Raw genomic sequence first — 17,570 nt, 5'->3', positions numbered from 1 at the left:
CTACTGCTGGACACGCCTGATGGATTGGATCTGGGAGGTCTGGGCGTGTGAACCCCACTCCCTCCAGTGCTTGTAGTCTCCTCCGTGGTGGTCAGACTCCAGGACGTACTGGTAGCCACGGTACCCGGGATACTGGTAGCAAACCCAGCTGGAAGAAAAGGAATTGTCAGGCGGCCGTAAGGGGGACAAGAGGTAAGCCAAGGGGGTTATGGGGTGTCCCCCCTCCAGCTATGGTAGCACAGCGATGGCAGTGGCTTGTCCCTGCTGCCTGTGGCCCTTTGCCTGTCACTTACGCGCCGCACTGGATCTTCATGGAGCCCACTTCGTTGTTGGCCCAGCCCATGGCCTGCAGCGAGGGGTAGTCATCACCTATCTCCCACTGGCGGCCGATGAAGTTGTCTTTCTCGAAGATGGTGATCTTGGATTCCTTATGATTCTGGGGGAGAAGAGAAGGGGGTGAGGGGGAGACGGTGGTTGGGGATAGCAGGACAATGGCTGTCCCTCTCTATGGCATTGCTTTGAGGGTTTCCTGGGGTTTGTGTGCACAGCCCGAGGGAGGGATGTGTTCAGACCCTGGGCCGGTTTTTGCAGGGGAGGCTGGTTTTCCCAAAGCCCTGATGTGTGGGGGTGCTCAGCATGGTGAGGCTGGGCCAGGATGAGGCAGGTTTCAGTGACAGCTATGACACAGCCACCATCTCAGGCTGGCTGTCCCCAAGCTCTGGGGACAGGTGGCCCAAAAGTTCCCTTAAAAGTTTTAGGAAAACAGGACAGCAACAGCAGATCCTGCTGAGCATGGGGGAAAAGAGCTGAGCCCACCCTGAGGTGCCTCCGCCACCCACGGAGCCTCTGGCACAGCTGTGTTTGCCCTTCCTAACCTCACTCCCTTGGCTTGGTGGTATTCCCTGGGACACTTTAATGGGATCAGAGTTGCGAGAGCTCCATGGGAGCTGGGACACTCACAGCAGAGCAGACGGGGCGGAAGGACATCAGGCGCTCGATGTGGTAGGCGTTGCTGCCGCTCCAGGCGTCCCAGCGTGGGTACTCTCCCCTCTCCAGGATGAACTGCTGCCCGCAGAAGCCGGTGTGCTCGTAACCCACCCAGCTGCAAAAACAGAGCAAAGGCTGCCAGGGCTTCCTGCAGCAGCTCTGGGCCTCCTGCTCAGGGCTGGCACCGGGGCACGGATGTAGGTGTGAGGAAGAGGTTGGGGTCTGGCCCCTGCCCGCAAGTCCAGGAGGAAAGGAAGCAGTGCTGGATGTGGGCAGAGCAGCCGGGGAGTGTGTAACCGTGTCTGGTGCCTGGGAGGCTGCCCGCATGGCAGCACCGGCATCCCCCGGCTGTGAGGGGTGATGGGGGCCCTTCCTCAAGGGGCCCAGCCTGCAAGGCTGCCTCATTTTCCTCTAACGCTCTGTGGTTATTGATGCAGATCGGCATCCTGTTAGGATGCCACAGGACACTCCCCAATGCCCTTCTCTCCCAAAGGCCTCATTTCTTACTTGTTTCCCAATTACAACCTGGCACAGCTGGAAAGACCTGAATTCCTAATGCCCACACCAGGCAGAGCCCATCTGGCTGCAGGCAGGGCAGGGAGCTGTTGCCTTTCTCCTTTTCAGGTCCCCCTCTTGGGTGAAAACAAACATGGAGAAATGAGAGGGATGCCTCCGCCCCTGCAGGACACATTTTGCAAGCCCTGGTGCTGCCCACACCTGCCTGTCCCCAGGGTGGGGATCTTCCTGGGCATGTCCCCTTATAGGGACTGGGGACGGGACAGCCGCAGCGGAGCGGGAAGGCAGAGGCTGGACTGGGGGCTGGAAGAAGGATGACACAGGCTGTGCACCCCACAGACCCCCTGCTTATGGGGTACGTGGGGTGCTGAGGGGCACACTGAGCCAGGGAGGTCAAGGGTCTCTTGCCACTGACCCAAACTGAGCCCCGATCCCGTGTCCTGCAGTCGGCCTCCCCCCCCATGCAAGGTGACCAGCCTGATTAGGAACACGTCAACTGGAGCAGCGAGCTGATTACGGCGTGAGCACGCATGCCGCTGTAATCCCATTAGCATTACAAATCCTAAATATAGCAGCACAAATCTATCTTGTCTGCTTCCCCGGTCCCAGCAGGATGCTTGCTGTGGGGACCGCTCCTTACACACAGCGTCTCGGAGCAGGGAGATGTCTTGCCTGTTCCAGGGAAGATTCCCATGCGCAGGGAGAGGCTTGGCTCTGCTCCCTACCCCTGTCAGTGACTGGGGCAGCCCAGCACAGGCTGTGGGAAGGCTCTGCTCTGTCGCTGGGGAGCCGCACGGTGTGGGGAGAGCACGAGGCAGAGCAGGGCTGGGCCCTGGGGCAAGAAAAGTGGTTCTCGGGCACAGTGCTTCATGGGGTGACACAGGCAGATGGGGACCAAGCTGAGCTCAAGAGCCACTGGCTGAGCACTGCATCCTTGGGCAGCATCCTTGTGGGGCACCAGGGAGCTCCAAACCTGACTGGTTCCAGACTGCAGGAGGCAGTTTTGGATGATGCCAGAGGCGTTGCAGCTGTACTCTGTCCCACTGTCTGTGTCAGTGCTTCCCAGGGCTGGCTGCTCTATCCTGGCAGTATGGGATCCCCCATGCCTGCCTCCCCCCAGCTGCACCACTTGGCTCCAGGCAAGCAGAGTGAGGACAGCCGGCCCCGCTCTATGCTCAGGGACCCCTCGCCCTGCCAACCCGCCTGAGAAAGCATCCCTGCCGCTGGCAGATGAGTACTCACGCGCCGCACTCCACCTTCAGGGAGCGGATGTTGTCGAAGCCGCACTCCATGATGTTTGGACAGGCCGAAGTAAACTCCATCCTTTTGCCCTGGAAGTTTTCTTGGTCGTACACAGTGATCTGGAATGGAGAGCGAGCTGCCGAGTTGGGAACTGCTCGGCAGTGGCCCCAGGTGATTCAGCGTCTCTTCGAGACGGAGGATCGCGCTCCGTCTGGGAAAGAGCCAGTGGAGGCTGCACTGGGCAACCCTCTGGGCTCGGACACAGCCCCGCATGTCTCCGCGCATCCCTGCACTGCTGGCCCCGCAACGCCCTGCCTTGGTGTCAGGGGAGCCGCACGCCGGCCCCCGCTCCGCTCTCCTGCTCACCCCTGCGGAGATCAGTTCCCGGGGCAGCGGTGCCGTCCGGAGAGAGGAGCAGAGGTGTTCTGGGACGGGCGGGTGGCAGGGCTGTGGCTGGCGGTTCTCCCGGCCTCTGCTCCGAACGCTCTAGGGCAAAGAGGATTAACGGGGGAAAGGGCGAGGGCAAACTCCCCAGGGGGCTGCGGCTGACACTCTCCTCTCCCACGACAGCTCCAGGCTTTGGCAGGGTGCGCCCCGCTTGCACACATGCTTCTCTCCCTCTCGGCTCCCTTCTCAAGCTGTGTCCCTGGGTTGCCAGACCCCTCGGGGCTGGCTCCCCACCTCGGGGCTGCTCCCCACCTTGCTCCGCTGTGCCCACCACCCCTTTTGCAGCCCTTGTGCCTGCCCCTGCCCGCCCTGCCAGCCTGCCCGCACCGACAGGGGAGAGCAAGTAACAGCGTGTGGCTTTTGGGGACTGCTGTAACTGCCTAGCACAGGACGACTGGTAAGAGCAGGGCATGGCAGGGCCAGGATGCTGCAAAGAGCCTTATGAAAAACAGCTGGGAGGTTTTTGAGCAGGTGGGAAGCAAGTTCCCATGGGCAGAGGACAGCGGTGCCTTGCTTCCTGGGCTCCCCCCTGCCTCACTGCCCCCCGTGCAGCTTTTCTGGCCCTGGGGGACTGGCTTTGCCCCTCTCCCTGCTCCCTACCTGCACACCAGGAAAGGAGAGATACAAGGGGTGCAAGGACATACCTTCCATGGGCCCATGGGGACAGGCAGAGGGTTTGTCTGAGCCATCTTTGTTGCTGGAACGGTGTCTGGAGAAGGAAGGAAAAGCTGTTTGTACCGCGGCGTGTCCCCGTGCATCCCCGCTGCCCTCTCATGGGGCTGGGGGAGCGCTCTGTGCCCATGGCGCCTGTTGGAAGGCCGCCACCCTGCTGCCGGGGACAAGCCACACCAGTTGCAGCGAGACCCTCTTGCTAGCCGCAGGATGGGGTGGGGGGGCATGGCTGGGGTGTCTGAGACACATCCAAACTGGGGTGCTCCCTTCTCGCTGCCACGGTGCCCCTTCCCTCTTCCCAGCTGTGGCACGGAGCCTGCTTGCCCACCAGGACGCAGTGCCTGGCTCCCCCTTTTCTCCTTCCCCGAGGCCAGGCCATCGCTAGGAAAAACACCCCTGAGCCGGAGTGGGGAGCTGTGGCAGGGGGGCACGGGCTGCCTGGTACCTGGCGGTGTCCAACAGACCCACCTGCTCCCCTCTCCCTGCCCCCATCATGCTGGCTATGCGTCCCTTGGGAGGTGCGGTGGGCTCCCATGGACGGCCCCGGCTAATGGTTGGAGATGCCAACCAGGGTGCTGTGCAAGGGGCCATGGCCGTGCGGGTGCCAGAAGTGGGGCAGCCCCATGGTAGAGGGTCTCTCAGCCACCCCGGCTGCCAGCGGGGACATGTGAGCCTGTCTTTTGCCACGGGAAATGGCGATGGTCCCTCTGGGTGTCTTTTGCCACCAGTCAGGAGGAAGGGTGTCTGCCCGGCCGGCCGGAGGCAAGCAGGGGCGAGCAGGGGACGAGGTGGGAGAGGTACGGATCGATCCCAGGACTCACCTAGCTCAGGCGGTTACTGCTGCTTCGCCCATGTAATGTTTGCCTACTTCAGCGGCTCGGCTTTTATAGGGTGCTGCTGGCCGGGAGCCGGTGCCAGCGTTTGCAGAGCCGTCAGCACAATGCTTGCTCTGGCATTGTCCCGCTGATCCCCGGAGATTTCAGCTGCTCATCCCCATGGTCTGAGCCACATTCTTAGGGAAAAAGAAAAAAAGAAAAAAAAAAATTGATAATAAAAAAAAAAAATAATCGGGACGGTTGTTTGCACAGATAATCTTGGGCACAAATGACTCAACGGTTTGACTGCTCTGGCATTTTCCATGGGCAATGCACCGCGCTGTCACGGGGCTGGCCTGGCCCTGGCGCCGGTTGGCGCGGTGGGGATGGCGTGGTACCCTCCCGGTGAGACCCCTTGGGTGACGAGCTTGGCTGGGTGCTCACCGGGCACCACCGTTGTCTTGCTCCAACGGCCATGGCAGGTCCCTGTCGCCATATCAGTGTGAACACCCTCCTCCCACTGCAGCCCTGTGGTGGGCAAAGGGGGGCTGTGAGACTGCTCCTCCCCGCTCGGTGGGAGCTGGCGTGGGGCCTCCCATTCACCGGCCTGGCAACCATGGCCACTCGGCCACACCAGGTGCTTGCCCCCCCCGGGCTCCACATAGCGCTGCCACCGCCCCGGCCCCGTGCCCCAAACCCCACGGGGAGCCACCATGGGCCTGGGAGGCCTCAGGCCTGCGGTAACCATGGCAACGAGGCACCCCTAGGCCTCAGGCTTCACGGTAACCATGGCAACCATGTCCCGCTCCCCCTTCCCCACGGCATGGCTCCCTCAGGGAGGGCTGCAGGCCCCAGGGTGCCATGGCGGGTGCAGGCCCGGGCCCTTGGGGGGGGTCACAAGGCGAGCATGGCGGCGGTGCGGGCTGCTGCCTCAGCGCATGGCTGCCGGCACAATGCGCCGCCTGCGTCTGACTGCCCCTTTTGTCTCCTCGCTGGGCGGCCAGCACAAAACAAAGCGCCCTGTCAGCGCTGCTGCCCGCGGCATGGCCTGGCAGCCGTCCCGGGGGACCCTGGTGGGGCCATGCTGCAGGGGTGGCACCCACCCAGCCCAGCCTGAGGGGACCCAGCGAGGTCCCGGGGGACCCCCTCCTGTGTGCAAGGCTGCACCATGTTGGGGGGCAGCCAGGGCTCAGGGGCGACCTTTCCCCTCACCGGCTGCTGCACTGGAGCCTGGGTGCTGTGGGGGGGACAGGGATGGGGATGGTGTTGGCGAAGCCGGGGGAGTCACCGGGAAGCAGACCTCTGGGGCTGCACCCTTAAAGCCTGACACCAGCTCCTGGCTGACCACATCCCAGCAAACATGGGGTCAAGGAAAGGGAGGAGCAGGGCCACCTGCCCTCTGCCGGGCTGCCAAAACATGGGGCTGGTGGTGGGAACACTCCGTCATCTGCACCCCTGGCTGCAGGGGGGAGGCCAGGCTGCAGCTCATCCCCTCGCTCCGGCTCCCTCCAGACCCTGGGGCATGCCCCAGCCATGGCTTTGGCCACCCCGGTGGTGTGGAGGCTTTGCCAGGAGCCCGGTGCCACTAGAGGGAGAGCTCGGCCTGAGCAGGCCACGCCGCAGCCGGCGCATGCGGGTGTATGGCGTTCGCAGGGGTGTACGGCACTGCACACCCCGCTACACCCCACGTGGGCACCCACCTCCCCTGGCCAAGGGAAAACGCTGCATCTGGCTGCAAACGGCCCCAGGGCAAAGCCTGGAACCGGGAGCCACCCCAGGCCAGGAGCGGGGTGGTGGGAAAGCCCCCCCTGCACACCCCACATTGAGCATGACCAGGGGCATGTCACCCTTGGCAGAGAGCAGGCCTCCGGGGTATGGCTCGGGGTGCAGTGGGGAACCCAACTGCCCTCCTACCTCACCTGCTGGGGCAGGTGTCCCCCCCACGAGGACATGGAGGGACAGCGGCGAGTGCCTGGGGAGCCACGGCTGCGACGATGCTGGCGGGTCCACGGGTTGTCCGGAACAACTGGTTTTTCTAGATCCCAGAGACTATAAAAAAGCAGTGACCTATTTAGGAAACCCCGCGGCAGCTCGAAACAGATGCTTTCCCTCCTAGCCCGACTCGGGGCCCTCGTCGCTCTGGCCAGCCGTCTGTGCCTGCCAGGGGCACCGCAAAAAACCACTGGCACCGGAGCTCTGTCCCGCTTCTCCCTAGAAACCCGTGGGCAACGCAGAGGCTTTCCTTGGGCAGGGGTTTTACCGGTGCCCATGAAACCCCATGCCAGGGGATAGCTGCTTATGGCAGCCTGGCCCCGGGAGAGAGGCTGGTGAGGTTGGATGGGATCTTGCAGGCATGGTCACGGGCACCTGGCTGCCTTGCTGGGAAGCATGGAGGTGTTTGGCCCTGGGAAGGTGGCAGGGGGCTGGCCCTGCTGGGTGGCTGCTGGTGGCAGGGCTGTTTGAGCCACCTGGGACCCCGCGCTGTCCCACAGCTTGGCGGTTCCAACCGGCATAAGGCCCGCCACCGCCTGCCCGGTGCGATAAGGGAGGAGCTGCCGCAGGCTGTAACTGGCTGCTCACACGCCTGTGCTGGTGTGGCAGGGCAGAGGTACAGTTACACAATGTGTCCCTTCCAGCCTCCACAGCTGGAAAAGCCTCCTGGCAGCTGAGCTGGGGCTCTGCCCCCCCTCCATCTCACCCGTCCCTGTCACTGCTCTCTGGACGGCTGTAGCTCCCTGAGCTGGGCGCCACGTGCCTGGGACAAAGGAAAGTGTGACAAAAGCAGGCAGCTGCGCTTGCTGCCGCCATCCTCTGCCACTGCAAGGGCTGTGTCTCCTCCACCGCCAGGTCCCTCAGCCCAGGGCGCAGCATGGGGCACCTCGTGTGGCTGCCAGCTTGCTCTCACCGTGCTCCTGCACACTTGTGTTGCTCTGCTGCTGCGTTAGGGCAGTGTTCTGGGCACGTGCTGTGGGCTGAAATCACACCCAGCCTTACTGTTCTGAGGGAACTGAGGCTTGTGACACCTGGGCAAGCATGTCCCTAGAGGAGGGGGTGAACCCGGTGCGATTCCCAGTGGAGATGCTCACTGCTGCAGAGCTGCTCTGTGCTGAGGGCTGGACGGCCAGAGGCCTTTCCCCCCCGCGTGGCAAGGCTCAGCCTCCGGCTAGCGCACAGCCTGGCACTGCTGTGCGGCAAAGGCAGAGGAGACTAGAGTCATCCTCGCCCCAATCACAGCCCGATTGCACGAGAACCAGGACCACACGGCTCAGTCTCGGATGGACAGTGGCAGGGTTTTGCGGTCAGTGCTCCAGGGCACCCCAGGGCAGGCTGGGGAGCCGTGGGAGGTGTCAGGGGTGGTGCTGGGAACAGACCCCTGTCCACATAGGTCCCTCTGTCCATCCTGAGCTTTCCAGCAGAGATGAAGCACTCCCTGAAAAGCACTTTTGGAAAGAGCTTGTGGATGCCTGCCTCTGGGGTCCCTGTTCCCCAAGCCTTGCTCCAGCTTCCCTGGGTTGCTGGGCCACCTGTGTCCCACAAAGGGCCCGGTGGTGGCCCAGCTGCTCCCATGTCTGATAGCAAGGGAGGATGTCTTAGCACAGAGACTGCAGGGCTTGTCCTGAAATCATTTGTCCTGGGGCAGCCACCGCCAGCCTTCACGCTGTGTGTGGCCGAGGTTGGCCTACAGGATTTGGGCTGTATCTGACCAACGCCGGTGCGACGTCTCAAAGCTGGACACAAGTGGAAGGGGCATTAACAAAGGCTTTGCAGCTCTCGCTGTGGGCTCTCTGAGAGATGCTCGTCGTTAATCACGTGCTGTCTCCCAGCCAAGGCAGCCAGGCACCGTCCGCAATGCCCTGGTTTCTGCGGGCTTTCAGCCCTCCCTGGGGACAGGCGGTGTGGGGAGAAGCACCGGCCGCAAAATGGCTCTGCAGGCGGCTCCGCCACGTCCTGCTTTGTATTCCCCGGGCTCGGCCTGTGCTGCGGAGACCGGCCACCGTACTCTGCCAGCGTGAAGACCCCTCACTGTGCCAGATCAGGCATTGCCCCTGATCAGATCCCTCCAAAAAGGGGAACCCCAGGAGCGTGTGCATGCGCTGGTGTGATGCATGGGGCTGTGCGTGTGCCACAGTGAGCACACGGCATGTGAACGCGTGTTCCAGCGTGTGTGTTACGTTGTAGGGTGCGGACTGGTGTGTGTTGCGGGGCTGTGCCAGAGGGACCATGTGTTGCTGTGTGCTTACAGGGGGGTGTGAGCCCACTGTGTGTGCATGTGCGTGTGTGTGCACATCCCAGTTTAGGAACGGGTCCGTGTGTTGCGGGGTGTGTGCCACAGCCCGTGCACCGCTCCCGGATGTGCGCACACAGTCTGTATCTTCGGGGGGTGCCGCGGCAACACCCCCAGCGCGGGTTGCGGCACCGGGCGGGTGCGTGGGGCTTATCGCAGGGCCTGAGCGGTTCCGGGTGGGCCGGACGCCGCCGTACCGTTCCGTACCGTGCCGTTTCATGCCGTACCGTACCGTACCGTTTCTAGCCGTTCCGTGCCGTTTCATGCCGTACCGTTCCCTACCGGGCCGTTTCAAGCCGCTCCGTACCGTTCCGCGCCGAGCGGAGCCGCGGCGGGCGGCGCGCGCAGAGCCGGCAGTTCCCGCCCCGTTGCGGACCCGCCCCGCCCCGCCCCGCCCCGCGCCGCCGCCGGGGCCCGGCACCGCCGCCGCCGCCGCCGCCGCCAGCACCGGGCCCCCGCTCCGCCGCCGTCGCTGGGTGAGTGTATCCGTCGCTCCCCCCCTCCCCCGCCACCGGGACCGGGGCATGCACCGACCGGGGCGGGGTGGGCTGATTCTGCATGGCCCCCCCCCTCCCTCCACCCCCCGGGGCGGACCGGGCCCCCCTGTGTGTGTGTGTGTGTGTGTGTGTGTGTGTGTGTGTGTGTGTGTGTGTGTGCGCCCACTGCACAACCGGGGGGGTGGAGGGGGTGTGCGTACCGCCCCCCCCGGTGCTGCTGCGGGTGTGTGTATGCGCATGGCCCGCTGTTGCCTTGCAGCGCCTGTGCTTGTGCATCCCCCGGTGTCTTGCAGCGTGTGTGTGTGTGTGTACGTCTGTGTGTGCGTGTGCATGTGTGTGCCAGCCCCCATTGTGTCACCTTGTGCGTGCCTCCCCCCCCCCCCCCGTTGCGCCGCAGGGTGTGTTTATGTGTCCCCCCCCCCCGCCCCCCCATTGCACTGCAGCACCTGTGTGTTTACCGCACACGCTGCGGGGTGCTGGAGGTGCGGGCACCCCACTGGGGGCAGCTGGGGGTGGTGGGTGCTGCGGGGAGCAGCTGTGTCCCCGGGGTGGGCGTGCATCCTCTGCAGGGGGGACAGCCAGCCTGTCCCTGCAGGGTCCCCCGTGTTGGGTCCCCGGTGTTGGGTGCCCCGGCACCCGCAGCCAGGCCTCCTCAGGATCGGTCCCGCTTCCAGGGAGAAGCCGTTGTCCTGGGCCTTTCCTCGCATCGGGAATTGCATCCAAAGCCATTAGCCCGGCTCACTGTTAATGGCATCGCCGCTGGGGCTGATGGCGCTGGCACCTGGGTGCCTTTTTGGGGTGACACGCAGAGGGGTGGGTGGCCTTGCAGCAAGCTGCTGTGCTGGGGACGGCGGGGGGGGTTCGCAGGGCCTGCGGCCGCCGCGGCGCCTGCCTGCACATTAATTTGCCCGGGGAAGAATATATAGAGCGGCGAGTGAGGGCTGGGACGCACGTCCAGAAATAGTGTGGTTTCCAGCCGGCCTGTGAGATGCAAATCGTCTGGTCAACAAGAGCCGGAGCTAAACTTAGGGTAATTACAGAAAACTGTGGGCCCATGGCGGGTGTTGCAAGGGCAAGCGGCTGCTGGTGTTCCCATACCCCGGCACCGGGGGAACCCACCCGGCAGCGCCCACTGCCCCGTCCCCTGTTGGGAGTTGAGCGTTCCCGCAGCGCCTGCGCCGGTCCTGAACTTTGCCCGCTGACGAGCCGCGGCTCAGCCCTTCACCTTTGCCGTGGGCTGGGCTGTGCAGGGGGTCAGGCTGCAAGTTTGGGGCCAGCAATGGGGCTGCGACCTGCCTGTCCTCCTCCCAGCTGGTGACTAAACCATCTCCCGCTTTCGGTCCTACCCAGCAGAGCCATCGCCGCACCCGCTCACCTCTGTTTTGTAAGGACTCTTGGGCTGTTTTATTGCCCAGCTTTGGGGCGAGGCGGGCGCCTGCACCCCACGCACGCACCCCATGCACCCTCCTCGCCTCCGCTGCTACCCCGGGGTGATGCTTCGAAGCCAGGCTGGGTCCTTTGCTGCTGGACACAGCGTTCCCGCAGCGGGAGGACCCAAAATCCCACTTTGGAGACAGCCTGGCGGCACATTCCGGCTGTGACTCGGGTAAATCCGGTATTGTTTTCCTCCTGACGCATCCCAACATTGCCCTTAAGGGCAGGCAGTGCCGAGGGATTTGGAAACCCCCTAAATTTCCTTGTTCTGTGGAAAACTTGTGTCCGGTAAGGAGGCGAGGAGCCGTGGCGCAGGTCAGTCCCCTTTGCCCCATGTGGGAACTGGGCTGGCCGCTCGGCATCGCTGCCAGTAGCACCCACTCCCTGGCACAGCATCATCCCTGCCTGGCTGGGCACGGCCAGGGTGTGGGGTGCCCCAACATGGTACGCCTGAGGAGGTGACAGCCACCAGCTCCTGCACCGAAACGGTGGGCGAATGCGGCCCTACGGCCGGCACCGCGGCGGGGAGCAGAGTGGGGAGGGCAGGCGGCCGACCGGGAAACTTGCGCTGCAGGTCCCTGCGCGGGGAGCGTGTCGGACGAGATTGCGTCTCGGGGAGGGAAGGAGTGGCCCAGAGTTTCAGTGAACGCCTTCCTCCTCGCCTGAAACTCCCCGGCGCCCTGGCAGGGACGCGGGGGCTCATGGCCCTGGTGGGGGGACGAGGGGAAAGTTGCATCCCCACCCCAGCTCCCCCTTGGATGGCTCAGGGACGGCTTTTGGGTTTGGGGGCCTTGAGCTGGGTCTCCCTTTCTGCAACCTGCCCCTTCCAGGATGACATCCGCTGTCCTCTGCCAGCCCAGGTGTCACAGCAGCGTCCTTGCGTGCGATCCCTGGGTGCAGCTGGCGCCCGTGGGCGCCTCTCCCTGCCCTGCCGTGGCTCATGCGTGCCGCTGCCCCAAACACCCCTGGCGATGGGTAATCCCAGAGCGAGCCCGGGCTGAGTCAGGGAAGGCGCGTTGGGTCTGATTCAGGAGCAAAGAGACGCTCAGCAGCCGCTTCCCGCTCGCGGCGTCAGGCTGCACCCATCCGGCATCCCCGGTGCATGCGTGCTGCTGGTGGGAGCCTCCTCAGGGAAAAGGGGGGCAATCCATGATGACATCTCACAGGTGCCGGGGACACCGGTGCCGGGGATATACTGGGGTCTTCAGCCCAGCCCACGAAGCTCCTGTCCCCCGTGTCCTGCTCCTGCCAGCGCTGGCCTTTCGTGGGGCACACGTGGCCGGGCCGCTGGCTGCCGGCGCTGCCTGATTAGCGATGCAGATGGTAATGCTTGTTCCCCCTTTTTGTTGAGCGTACAAAGGCCGGGAGGGAGCGTGGGGGGGGGGGGAAGAGAAACCACTGAGGACAAAGAGCGCGTCGGCCGCCTGCCTCCCACCGCCTCGGCTCTAACCAGCACCTGCCTGGTGAGCGGCTCTGCTCCTGAGGGTCCCCCCCGCCGGACCCGGGAAGGGGTCCCGACAGCCCCCTCCGTGCCACCGGGTGAGCGTGGGGTGCTCCCGGGGGGAGGGGGGGCAGCCCTTTCTGCATCCCCCTGGCAGCACTGCTTTGGGGATGCTCAGGCAGCTTGGGGGTACCGATGGAACATGTCATGGCGGGGGAACGGGGACGGAAGCAGGTGGTTCCCTCCCTGCCATTGTCTGCGCTGAGGCCCCGGCACCACCGCGGAGGAGCCGGTGCAGAGCAGCCTCCATGACAGTGTGGCCACGGGGGGCTGTGCTGCAGCACCTGCTGCAGGTAACGGGAAGGTGCTGTGCCATCCCCAGGCTCAGGGCAGCGGTCATCCCGCAGCTGGCGTTTCTGGGAGAGGGGAAATGAGCTGGCTTGTTTTCCCACGGTTTTGGGGTGCTGCCCAGCCCGGGTCCTGGCTGTGGGTCTAGGCAAAGCCCCGGGTGCTGCAGGGGAGGGCAGAACAGGGAGAGAGCCCCGGGGCTGAGTGGTGTGGGCAGAGCCTTGGCAACCCCTCTGGCCATGGGCAGGAGGCTCTGAGCTGGCAAACACGGCCGCCCGGCCGCGCTGCGTGCCCGACCTTGTCCCTCTGACTGCTTCCCCTCACCGCCTTGGCTGTATCGCGTGCCCGGGGCCGGCACCGTGCTGCGGCTTGCAGAGCCCTTCCCTTGCCTGCCCTGCGGCCGGGCCTCTCCCGGGCACGCGTGCTCCTGCCCGGGCCTCGAGGGGCGATGGGGTTCAGGCAGTCCCCTGCCGTCCCCTGCGGCTTTGCCAAGGGCAGGCCGGGTTCTCCATGTCCTACTGGGTGCGTTCGGGGGCAGCGGGGACCACGTGCCCTTGCAGGGAGGTGGCCCAGGCAGTGGTGGTGATGCAGCAGTGATGCTGCGCTGGAGCCGAGGCGCAGCTTGGCACGGCATGGCATGGCATCCATGCCCACAGAGCCCGTGCTGCCAGCGTGGGCAGCGCTGCCTGTCCCCATAGGTCCCCATAGGTTGCCTAAACCTCATCTCTGCACTTGTCGGAGAGCTCTAAAGCAGATGCTTCGAACGTGGGGAGTTTTCCTGTTGTCCTTTGTGCCGAGGTTAAGTTCCTGCGTGGCTTCCTGCGCCGTTATATATAGCTGTCAGCCCGTCCTGCGCAGCGCTGCCAGCCAGCTGCTCCGCTCTGGAGTTGTTTATCCACAGCCCAAGCACTCGAGGGAAGTCGAGGGGGGCTGGTGGGCACTGGTTGCCCTGGGGAAAGATGGGTCCCATAGCAGCCCTGCGCAGGGTGAGGCTGTGGGTGCCCCCGGGTGTTGGCCGCACATGGGGTTTTCTGGGGGAAGGGGGGGCTGAGGTTTCTGCCGGTCTGCAGTTTTGCCCCCGGCTGGGTATTCCCCCCCCGCCTTGCACGGGATGCCTGAATGAAAGAGCGACTGTTCCTGGAGGTCACCGGCAGCGTCACGAGTTTCTACGTCGCCCTGGCTAAAATTAGACACTTATCAGTGTTTGGGAGGGATGTGATTTTACAGGTTCCTGTTTATTAGGACAGCCTTCACTTAGGGCTGTGTTTCCACCTCCCTCCCCGGTGCGGACACTGCCCATGGTTGTCCCCCGTGGCTTTGTGGTTTGCTGGGACCGGGACAAGTGGCAGAGAGGCCTCTGTTTCTTCGACAAGGGGCTTTTGAACCAGTGGGAGAGATGCCTGTGGTGCCACAGCCGGTGGGGATGGGCAGTTTTGCCCAGGGAGCATCCACACTGGTGGTAATCACTGCAAATACAGCCGGGATGCCTTCCTCCCCTGCCCGCTTGTGCCGCTCCGAAATGGCTCCTGAGCTGCCGGAGATGCTGAGGGTCTTGGCCACCATCAGCCCTGGTGCTGGCATGGGGGTGCTCGGGGGTGCCAGGCTGCTGGGCTTCTTTCAGGACATCCCTGGGGGTGCAGGGCCACCCTTGCTGCACCCCTGGGGCTTGGTGCCCAGCCAAGGCAAGGACATGATGACCATGGTGCTGCTGTCCCTGGGGAGGGTGGGGATGCTGTGGCATGGCTTGGGGCTGAGGGTGACCCATAGGGTGAAGTGAGGGGCGGTGGGGTGGATGTTGGCTGTGCCACTGTCTGATGGTGCTTTTGCCCATCTGTCCTTCTGCAGGCGGGCGGCTGTGCCGTGACCAGCACCCTGCCCCAGCACCCTGCCACGGGGGCGAGCACGCCCCGAGCCCCTGTCCACCATGTTCAACCTGATGAAGAAGGATAAAGAGAAGGATGGGGCCCGAAAGGAGAAGAAGGAAAAGAAGGAGAAGAAGGAGCGGATGTCGGCAGCTGAGCTCAAGAGCCTGGAGGAGATGAGCATGCGCCGGGGCTTCTTCAACCTCAACCGTGCCTCCAAGCGAGACTCCAAGACCCGCCTGGAGATCTCCAACCCCATCCCCATCAAGGTGGCCAGTGGCTCAGACCTGCATCTCACGGACATTGACTCCGACAGCAACCGGGGCAGCGTCATCTTGGACTCGGGCCACCTGAGCACGGCCAGCTCTAGCGATGACCTCAAGGTGGACGATGCCAATTTCAAGGGCTCGGTGCTGCAGCGGGCAGCCAAGTTCGGCTCCTTGGCCAAACAGAACTCCCAAATGATCGTCAAACGCTTCTCATTCTCCCAAAAAAGCCGGGATGAGAGCACCTCAGAGACGTCCACCCCCTCCGAGCACTCAGCGGCCCCCTCCCCGCAGGTGGAGGTGCGCACGCTGGAGACCCAGCTTGCCAAGCAAGGGGTCCCCCCGGGACACCCCCGCACCTCTCCCGCCGCCTCCCTGCGTGCCAGGGTGCCGGAGCTCGTCGGCAAGAGGTTCCCCGCTGAGCTGCGGCTGCCTGCCGTGGTGCCCCCGCAGCCCCCTGCCCCGCGGCAGCTGGAGCTGCAGAGGCGCAACACTGGTGATTTCGGCTTCTCCCTACGCCGTACCACCATGCTGGACCGGGCGCCTGATGGGCAGGTGTACCGGCGCGTTGTGCACTTTGCCGAACCTGGAGCTGGCACCAAAGACTTGGCATTAGGGTTGGTGCCGGGTGACCGGCTGGTGGAGATCAACGGGCGAAACGTGGAGAACAAATCCCGGGATGAGATTGTGGAGATGATCCGGCAGTCGGGGGAGACGGTGCAGCTGAAGGTGCAGCCCATCCTGGAGCTGAGCGAGCTGAGCCGCTGCTGGCTGCGGGGCAGCCAGGGGACGCGCCGCGCTGCCTGGGATGTGAGTAACACCATCCGTGCCGCGGGGCAGGTGCCCTGGGTTTCTACCGGCCGCCAGTGTCCTTGCAGCGGGTGTTTGGGTTGGCAGGGGCCGTGGGAATCAGCGGGTGCCGGGGCTGCTCCAGCTGGGAGCCATGCACGGGGAGGAGCAGGAGGCTGTGGCTGGGATGCAGGGGCGATGCCGACCCATGTCCGGGGCAGCAGAGCGGCTGCAAGGGCGGGTTTGCATCAGGGCTTGCGAACCGGCACCGGTGGGTTTTGTCCCCCAAAATGCTCATCATGCTGTTGAGTTTGGTCTTTCTTCTGCCAGAGGGGCTCCGGGAGAGCCCAGCTCTGCCTTGTCTGGGGGAAGTCTGTCCCTGTTTCATCACTGAGGCAGCATGGTCCGGCAAAGAAGGGAGCTTTGCTCCTTGCTGCCAGGAAATCCCTAATGCTGCTTTGCAGGAGGGGTAGTGCCTGCCCCGCTGCCTGCCCTGCTGCCCCATGTCAGCCTCCCCATGTTGGGATCCCTCCCTGGGCACCTGGGAGGAGGGCAGCACTGTGTGCCGGCAGACGGGAGCTGCCGACGGCGTGTGCAGCCCTGTGTGTGTGGCTGGTGCTGTATAAATAGAAACTTAATGGCTGGGTGACCCACATCTCCCGTGTGAGCCGCCTGGCTCCACTGACCCTGCCACGGGCTAACCAGCGTCCTGGCCAGCCGGCATCCCAGCGGAGGCCCCCAGATGCCGAAAACCTGCAGGGTGGACCCCCTCTGTGGCAGCAGAGGGGGTGCAGCAGCGCGGCGTTGGTTTAGCTTATACCTGGGCTCGTTTAGTGTATTTTTAAGCCTTCCTTAGAGAGAGGAGGGTGCTTGTGGCTGCAGAACCGGTCTCCTGCACCGGGGAAAGCCATGCCGAGCATGGTGGGGCCCATCCCTGTGGGACAGTAGCTGGGATGATGCGAGGGTGGCCGCGGTGCAGGGATGCCGTGGCAGTGGCTGTGGGGGTCCATGTGCTCCCTGAGTAAGCGCCGGCACTTGCGGGGTGGAGTCTGTGCTGAGCCACAGCAGTGGCTTTCCGGAACCTCCTGCCCAGAGCCCGGCATGTGTCACCGGGCAAGGCTGGCTGTGCCGTCGGGATAATGCCAGGTCAGACAACGCCGTGGGGCTGGGGGGCAAGGCTGCCACCCATGTGCCGGCGCAGGAGCAGGCGCATGTTCGATGCCAGCGCACGGGGTCTGTCGAAGCGCTTGTGCCCACCAAGAGTGTGGCGCTGCGGCCGGGAAGGGGGGAGAGGAGATGCCGGTGCCCTTGGGGCTGCGGGGGAGAGGCTGCAGCGTACGGCCTTGCGCTGGGTGCCGGCACGGTTAGACGGCATCAGCTGGAGGAAACCAGCCAGAGGGGTGGCAGTGACTGTGTTTGTGGCATCTTTGAGTGCCACTACCGCACAGGCACCTCCCGGCGCAGAATGTTGTCCTCCTCTTGCGCGATGCAGGGGTGCATTGGGGGAACGCGCCGCGGCTTTGCCGGTGCTGGGGGAGCCGAGGCTGCGGTGCAGGGTTACGGTTGGGGGTCCCTCACCCGGCAGAGCAGCGCAAGGTGCCGGTGCACAGGGAGGCCTGGCTCTCCCCCAGGCCCCGCTAAGCTCCCTGGAATGTTTCTGGTCCTAATTTAAATAAAAATGATCCTTTTTGAAACAGGAAATTATAGACATATTTTGGGCTGTTGCTCTGGAAGCCCCTCCCTGGCTGGAGCGGGATGGTGCCGGGCTCCCTCCATACCGCGGGGGGTTTAACCCCCTCAGCAGGGACCGTGCCGAGCTGCCCTCGTCCCCGCAGACCCACGCTGCAGCCGGGCAGAGGCAGCGCCGCCATGTCTGGGGGGGCTCTCGGTGCTGCGGGGTGCACGGGGGGCTGGCCGGTGGCACAGTGTGGCCGGGCATCGGGGACCGGGTGAAACCACCCCCCCCGTG

At 64.4% G+C, this 17,570-nt stretch overlaps 2 protein-coding genes across 2 annotated transcripts in view; one reads left to right on the top strand and one right to left on the bottom strand.

The window, feature by feature from the left end:
- Positions 1 to 3,950, bottom strand: CRYBA1 (crystallin beta A1; the record flags this gene model as incomplete). Its single annotated transcript, XM_082492931.1, has 6 exons — positions 1 to 148; positions 294 to 436; positions 961 to 1,102; positions 2,746 to 2,864; positions 3,112 to 3,231; positions 3,837 to 3,950. 6 exons carry the CDS (start codon positions 3,948 to 3,950, stop codon positions 1 to 3), a joined length of 786 nt encoding a protein of 261 aa, XP_082349057.1.
- Positions 3,951 to 9,380: 5,430 nt separating this feature from the next.
- Positions 9,381 to 17,570, top strand: part of MYO18A (myosin XVIIIA) — a 39,173-nt gene continuing 30,983 nt past the window's right edge. Inside the window, exons 1-2 of the mRNA XM_082493340.1 lie at positions 9,381 to 9,440; positions 14,530 to 15,622. Coding sequence (XP_082349466.1) covers positions 14,609 to 15,622 — 1,014 coding nt within the window. The 5' untranslated portion in view covers positions 9,381 to 9,440; positions 14,530 to 14,608. The remainder of the gene's footprint in view (positions 9,441 to 14,529; positions 15,623 to 17,570) is intronic.

Source organism: Vanellus vanellus, assembly GCF_965231255.1.
Source record: "Vanellus vanellus genome assembly, chromosome: 19".
In the NCBI taxonomy this organism is placed as follows: Eukaryota; Metazoa; Chordata; class Aves; order Charadriiformes; family Charadriidae; genus Vanellus; species Vanellus vanellus.
The sequence above is the reverse complement of the archived record's forward strand: the minus strand, read 5'-3'. Positions and strand labels throughout refer to the sequence as shown.